An 8392-nucleotide genomic window follows, 5' to 3' on the forward strand; every position below is an offset into this window, starting at 1 on the left:
AATTATTATATATGCATAAATGCAACACTACTTATATATATGGTATGCATAAATGCAACATCACTTATATATATATTGTAAATATAAAATATAAAATATAAAATATAAAATAATAAATTACTATATGTAACCAGACACCACTGTACCATGTTTCTTGCTGGTGTGCAGATTGTTCTGGTTCTCTTCTTGTTTAGTCCACCATGGTTAACTTTAATTGTTACTATTTTTAAATGGTTTTTTGGGGTACAGTTTTTTCTAACATAAGGGCAAACATTATTTCTGATACTTAGAGCATGTACAATCTTCAGGGGGACAGATGCTTATCTCCTTTCTGTGGGGTTTGGAGGTTTCCTTCTCACTTGCTGATTGTCTATGTTCAGTCCATCTGGATTTTCTCAACTCTCTGAAATTGGTGTGCCATGTGTCTTTTTAGGACAGGCAGACCACCTTTGTAATCAATTGTTTTTTTAATCTATATATTTTTTGCCTTTCTGTTTAAAAAAGATGTCTCTGATTTGGAGAAAACTAAAAAGTGCTGTGATCAACAGATTCACATGGAATGATTATAAAATATGTGCTACAACATTAAAAAATGGGTATCGAAATACACATCTATTCCTGAGTTAAAAAAGACAGTAATTCATGTGATGATATGCAGCGTCTTATTACAAATTATTGGAAAAATGAATAGAGATAGCAGAAACTATACACACAATAATAATGTTATTTTCTTCTATATCTCACATTTTGTTCAATACATATATATAGGATTTTTTAGATTCTATTGTATAGGGAACAACTCTCCATATATATAAGTTGTTTTAACAACTTATATTACGATTCCAACTAATTACTTTCAAACCTAGAATAGCTACGTGAGTTTTTTTTTTTTTTTGATCGGTAAGAGGCCGAAGCCTAAATTTTTTATTAATTATAGAAAATGATTACATACTCCATTCAATGTGGGCACCGGTAGGAAAGAATGGAGGAAGAAAACCTCCGGTCTTGCCCAGATCCCTTAGAGGATCAGAATCTAATGATACACTTAACAAGAATGAGAACAAGATACAATAGTCCATGGGAAGATCCCAATAGGCTGAGCTATGTGGCAAAGAGAAATCATTCTAAAATTTTGAAGTTCTGAAAGAATTGCTTATTCCTAAAAAATGATGTCTGCAAAACCCTTTATTGCCTGGATCTAGTTTCTCGGAAGCAGGTTTTAGAATGATCTCCTAATTTGCAAAAGATCTTACGACCAAGATCAGTGTCAGGAAATGCTCTACAAAGCTTAAATGAGAGAGCAAAGTCAAGAGACTCCCTGAATGCATAATCAAGCTTCAGAGCCCTCAAGGGGAAGGCCCTACAAGGCTAATCGTTACCAAACCTGCATAAAACCTTCAGACTTATCCTACATCAATCACTCCAAGAGATGTTATCCTGAAAAACTGCACAATTGATGGTGCCAAACCTTCATAATTAATCTTCAACATCCTCAGAGATTATAAGTAATGTTAAGAATAGACTAGCATTATCATAGCATTATATTGGGAAATAGAGTCATTCGAAAAGGACCAAGACCAAATCTTATCAAAGTTAGATCATTTCTCTCCAGCTTACTGCAAAGAGAAATCAAGATGGCTTCCACCTTTCAAACATAGACAAACATCTTGCGCAAGAGAGGAGGAAGAAGGAGAAAACCCGGAGCCGAATTACAGAAAGATGCTCACATAATCGACATAGATGCTTTTACAGATGAAGTAGAAGACAACCACCTTACTGAAACATCCATCATCATTAAAAAAGGCTAAACACTGCTTAAACGAAACCAGACAGATATCTTTATACATCTAGATAAGAGATTTTACTTTTGAGAACCCATATATATATATATATATATATATATTTTATATATATAAACAGAGAGAAAATAAGATAGCATTTGATTAAAAGCTTGGAATGAACTGAAACATGTTTCCAGTCATAAAGGCCATTAGTTCACACAAGATAAATACATACTACTAGAGTAAAGACGATAAGCATAATATACTTCATCCATAAACACTTACAAAAAACTAAGTCCGGGCTGCGAAGGAAAGACCCGGCTTAAGGGATAGAAGCAAAAGTAAAGATAGAGTAAAAAATCCTGCTTAGCAGCCATATGTCTAAAGACTAATCTAGGTCAAAATACGAACTCTAAACACTTGAGAGTCATAAAGAGGCGGGAAGCCTGAAACCGTAACGGACCCTGCTAACCAGCTCGACATCTCCTTACCTGCTCCTGTGGAGCCTTTTCTCCAGAGCTGGCTGGCAGATTAGCAGGGGATGAAGCAGGGGATGGAGGGATTTCCACATCGTCCGGAACCACTTCAATATTCTCCGCTTCTAGATAGTTAGCCAGCCACCTATTGCACGTCGGTTTCCTAACCTGCTGAAGCCGCACGAGGAAGAAGATATTCCTTCGCCTAATTGGGTTATAGGCTTCAAAGGCTATCGGATCCTCAATTGACAGAATTGGGTATCTAGACACCCAGTTGTTCATCCAGATGAGGATATCATAGTCATGAGGCTTCAGAGCAGAGAGCTCCTCGTCAATATTAACCACCACACGGTCCAATTCTCCAAGCAATTCCTTCTTGAAGACCTTCTTACAAAGTTTCATTACCACATTCTTGTCATTCTCAAAATGCATAGCCACTGCCAAGAACATTGCTACACTGGATAACGGATTAGCCACCACTGTTTCTCTATCGATGATCCTTACTACATGTTGGTTGTTGTTGACAATGCTACCCTTTGAACACCTATAGAAAAGAAGTAAAGGTATGACACAACTGCCATGAAGACAAGTGGTTGGGTGTTCATGAGAAATCTTCTCCAATAACTGCAAGGATTATTCTGCCAGATCCATGTACTCAATGGTGAGTAAGCAGGCACAAAAAGAGGGAACGACACCATGATGTACCATCGTAGTGCATGAGGAAGGCAACATGTTACATAGATGAGTCAAAATCCTTGCAGCAAGCAGCATTATGCCTATGTTGGCCTCATGGTTGACGCTGCGTGAACACATCTGTATCTATCGACATTATCTTGCACAACTCTAACCTGCTCCCAGGGCATAGGCATGTTCTCAAGAAGCTTGTACACTGCATGAGGAACAAATTTAAGTGCTCCAAGATAAACATACATATCCTGATGATATTGTTTTTTATTTTGAAGACATGTTGCCAAAAATCTAAACTTGTGATCAAAGCCTATGCATCGTTGGTGTCCAAAGGAAGCTGCAACGCTCCATTTGGTGTTGGCATCAATAATGTTGCCCCATGCACATCAAGTGAACAATCCTCGCTCCCATTATGTTCCATGTAGAGATAACATAACTCAGCTTGTTCAATATGCTGATGACCATGGAATGAGGCTTCATGTCATCTTCTATCTTACACATAGGTGCACCAAGCACTGCACCGCTCCAAAAAACCAGGCTATTTTCTGTGTATGAGAAGAGCAACAGCCCCACCGATGGATTCTCCATACAAGAATCTTGCGTTCTTTTTATACTATTCTTTCTCAGCAACGCTCTTGAAGAAAGTTGCAGTCATTTGCAAGCTCTTGGAAACTTTTCACGTAACCATGTGAGCTGACAGACTTTCTATGCCCTTCATAATCTATGCCAAACACTGCACATCCAGCCTTGGCCAGCCTCATTGCCGTGTCTTGCATGAAAATGCTGCACTGCATGCCATGCCCATGGTAGAGACATATAAGAGTCTTGGCATCCCAATTTGCAGGCAGCCATCTGCATGTGAAAAGCTTTAATCCTAGAGAATTTACAATGAATTCCTCTACAAGTAGCTCTGCTGCCATATCAGAGATTTTCCACAAGGCCGCTTTGGAATCAATTCTGTATAGAAAAATAACACATAAGAAGGAAATTGTGTTCCAAAAACTCAAAAAAGGGTGTTCACCACAGCATTAGATATAGAGAAAAACATGCAAGACCAGATAATTATGCACGACAAACTTCTAACAAAAGATTCTATCTTCTCACATCTATGCTACTCTACTTCTACAGCTCGAAGGATTACTATGAGCTTATATTCCAGCCCCTCTCGTGAGAGAATCAAGGCTGTCCTTGCTCTGATACCATATTGGAAAAATGGATAGAGATAGCAGAAACTATACACACAATAATAATGTTATTTTCTTCTGTATCTCACATTTCCTTAAATACATATTTATAGGATTTTTTAGATCCTATTTTATAGGGAACAACTCTCCATATATCTGAGTTGTTTTAACAACTCATATTACAATCCCAACTAATTACTTTCAAACCTAGAACAGCTACGTGAGTTTTTATTATAACTCACTTTTTATTTTATCATTAAACTATTCTAATTAACAAACCTAAAAACTTAATAATGCAATATTCCTAACACCTATGTGAACACTAATTCCCAACACAAACAGTACCTAGAACCATTGGGTAAACTACCACAAAAGAGCTAGCATTTTTTTTTGATAAGACTATATTAAAATTATAAGTTAAAACATAGTCTCCTCTAAAAATGTAGGTGGCATGGGATCACGCCCCAAAGTCACACTGACAAAGAGTGCCTAGAGCCATAAGAAAAACTACAAAAAAGGAGCTATCGGTTTTTTTTGATGGAAATACTATATACTAAACCATTAATTAAAACATAGTCACAATCCATAAAAATAGGTGCAGCAAGGGATCACGCCCCGAAGTCATATTTATATATGTCCCTATTGGAATGGAGCCTAGAGTATAAGTATACAGGCACAAAATCCCAATGCTTATACTCTAGGTTCCATTCCAATAGGGAATACGGACTAAAAATTCCTATACTTAGGTTCCATTCCAATATGGACTTGAAATCCCTAGAGGAACCAATTAGTAATGTTACATTTCTGGGAGATAATTCATTAGCACAAGCTACTACCATGGGTTACACCTCAGTAAATTGATAGAACTTCTTTGTACCCAAGACAAAAGCTTTCTCATTGTATAATCTTTTTACTAGTACAACCTTAGGATTTAACAAGAAATATTCTCTGCGACAAAAAAAATCATAAATATAATATATATGTATATTAGTTTTGTTACATTTATAGCATATAATTCATTTGCACAAGCTACTGCCATGGAGAATCTCAATAAATTGATAAAATTCTATATACCTAAGACAAAAATCCTTCTTATTGTTTAATCTTTTATTAGTGCCACATTGGGCTTTAACCAGTGATTAGCGCTATAGGAAAAAATATAATTTTAATGATGTATCTAAGGAACTTCTCTACAATGTTCCCAAATTTTGAGAGACACTTCTGGGAGACATATAGATGCTAGGAAATGCCATCTGAAGTCTCCTACTCTCTGGAGATTTCCATGTATTTGTTTCTGAGATGGGGGATGAGTACCAGGGGTCAGGGTACAAGTGCTCTGGTAAACCACACAGTTCACATTTATGCATCATAACTTGATTATAGATTTTCCACATTATGAGATTGGGCTTTTCTTATTTCATGCAAATGCAAATACCACTGCATATGCTACGCATCCTAACTTTCATATAGATACTTTCAAGGACAACAATTCCCTAGTCATTCTTATGGTGTTTTACATGCATAGAGTGAATGCTTCTTAAATGGCTGATTGGTATTCCATATTCTATTGATCAATGCAGATCTTATGCATCCTAACTTGTACAAAGTATTTGTCACTACAAGAAATTTTTGCTCTAGTGGTCTTGATTCTCTCTAGGTAGCTCTGATATTGTTGTTGTTATACACAACACTGTTGGCAATACATGGTAGCAGATGTATATGATTTGCAGAATTGGGGCCCCATACAACAAGGGAGCTCAGCATAATCTGGTTGCCTCTTTTTCTCACTTGTTTTTTTGTGTATTTCACAATCTTGGGATTTCTAGGGGTTACAAACGTTTCTTGAGGCGATCTCTGTTGGACACATCTGATTTTGTAAAGGATGATACTTTGAAAATTTGCTGTACGGTTGGAGTTGTGGTATCTGTTACTGAAAGCCCCAACTCACACCATGTTGCCATACCTGAAACAAACCTGAGCCAACAATTTGGGGAGCTGATGGAGAATGAGGAAACTGCAGACATCACATTTAATGTAGCAGGGGAGAAATTTTATGCTCATAGATTGGTGCTTGCAGCTCGTTCCCCTGTTTTCAAATCCCAGTTTTTTGGGTCCTCACAGGAGCAGAATAATAAAGAAATTTTCGTTGGAGACATGCAGCCAAAAGTGTTCAAGGTAAGCTTTGTTTTGCCAATGATCATGAAACCACTTCCTCCATTTACATTAGTTTGGAAGAGGTTTTATTTACATTCACTGGACTGATTTTATTTGTGTTGTTCTGTTAAATGTAATGCAGGCTATGTTACATTTTATCTACAGAGACACACTTCCAGATATGGACGAACACATATGGTCACCACCACTGACTGCTTCACCTCCTTGCCCTTCGATGCCTTGGTCAATGGCTGAATGTTTACTCGCAGCAGCAGATCGGTTTATGCTAGATCGATTGAAGAGTTTGTGTGAGGCAAGAATCTTTCAAAGCATATCCATAGATAATGTTTGTACAATTCTATCACTGGCTCAATCCTATGTGGCTTCTCAGCTGAAATTTGAGTGTCTTAAGTTTGCTGCATCAAACTTAGAAGGTATGTGAGATTAATCTTTGTTTATTCATACATATCATGGTAGCTCCCAGTTTTGAGTAATATCAATACATTTTACAGTATTAAATAGCATGTCTTTATTTCATCATCCAGAGGTTGTGCAGTCAGAAGGATTCAAATATTTGAAGGAGAATCGTCCATCTCTGCAGTCAGAACTCCTGGAAACAGTTGCACGGTTTGAGGATGACTCTGGCATGATAGAAAATAGTGAGAGCACATGGAGCCATGATTCTGATGGCTTTGATAGCAACAGCACAGAGGCCCAAGTGTAATAATATAAAGCTAAATTCACATCATTTCAGAAAAAAGCAATATCCCAAATGCCATAATTTTAACGTAGTGCTAGGGTTGCTGAATTGTCATTAGGATGGATATGAGGTAGGAATGAACTTGTATTTTTTTAATATTTTGGAAACCCTTGATGTGACAATAGTGGCTCCCATGTGTATCGATCTCTTTTGGTAGGTTGATATGAAATGCAACCCAATAGACAAATGACCCTCAGGGCTGTCCTGTTACAGAAGCTTCTCTTAGTTCAAGTTGGGCTGTTATCTCCCATGGACACTGCAAATTTTTGCCTAGCTTGATAGAAGCTCTCCATCCAGTGGCTGGAAACTGGAATTCTTTTGAACTTAGGAAATCAGTGTCTTCATTACTTGGAAGAATGTAGGGGACAACTGTATGAATGTGGCAACGTGCACACTTGTATTCTATGAATATAAATGCATTTTTTGGATATTTGCCTTCATAGAGTTTCTCTATTCTGGTTAAAACCACAGTTTACGAGTGATCAAAATGGGAAAAGCTGCAAAGCATTGGGTCAAATCTGCAGATCATGCTATTTACTACAAGTTCTATAAATCTTTTGCTAACTTACCAGTTTCAAAGAGCTGCAATGATTGCTTGGTCTCTCACTGAGAAGTTATTTTAGATGGTACCCTGTATGTCCCTTCTCAATACAATTTATTACTATTGTCCCAACTACAAATTTAGTTCACAATATCCCACATTCAACTTAGGAGGGTATCAGTATGCAATACAATGCCGTATATGGTAAATTTTACTTTTTCTCTTCTGCAAGCACTGAGGTCTTATTTTCCATAGAAGTAGTACTTGGGTTGCTTGACATTCCCTGGTACGCAATGAAAAGTTTACTTACACAAATTTTTTTGAATAAGATGAATTAAATCAGAGTTGCGTTTCTTAAAGTACATTAGCAGGCACTCGAAAAAGCGATTCATTATAGTTATTTCATTTTTCAGCGATAGAAATATTAGAGAGAATTTACAATGTATCTTCATCTAACTTGCCTTACGTTGGTCCTTGATTGACGGGAATAGATTCTCTAACCACATGCATGTTAACTGACAGCAAAGCTTTAAACTTGACAGGCACTTATGTCTCAAACATTTGTTTTTTTAATGGTTACTGTTCAAATATTCCCTTAATATTTTGCGTTGTCATACTAAACGAATCCTGACTAGACAAATAAAAGACAGCATTGAGCAATTTTAAAACTGTTGAATGAAATATACATGTTATAGCTTATACGGATAAAAAGCAACAGTGTGGACAAATAAATGATGGGCAAGGTTTAGTCATTCAAGTCAAGGGGAAACATGACAAAAATGGCCCAAAACGTGTAAAAGCTTTTAAGT

The 8392-nt window shown here is 36.9% G+C and overlaps 1 protein-coding gene across 1 annotated transcript in view; it reads left to right on the forward strand.

Moving 5' to 3' along the window:
- The window catches only part of LOC131067251 (BTB/POZ and MATH domain-containing protein 4), a 34937-nt gene extending 27455 nt beyond the window's left edge, over nt 1-7482 (forward strand). The window contains exons 2-4 of the mRNA XM_058002212.1: nt 5955-6303; nt 6425-6716; nt 6828-7482. Coding sequence (XP_057858195.1) covers nt 5955-6303; nt 6425-6716; nt 6828-7006 — 820 coding nt within the window. The 3' untranslated portion in view covers nt 7007-7482. The remainder of the gene's footprint in view (nt 1-5954; nt 6304-6424; nt 6717-6827) is intronic.
- Nucleotides 7483-8392: the final 910 nt, after the last annotated feature.

The sequence above is a fragment of the Cryptomeria japonica genome, chromosome 5, assembly GCF_030272615.1.
Source record: "Cryptomeria japonica chromosome 5, Sugi_1.0, whole genome shotgun sequence".
In the NCBI taxonomy this organism is placed as follows: Eukaryota; Viridiplantae; Streptophyta; class Pinopsida; order Cupressales; family Cupressaceae; genus Cryptomeria; species Cryptomeria japonica.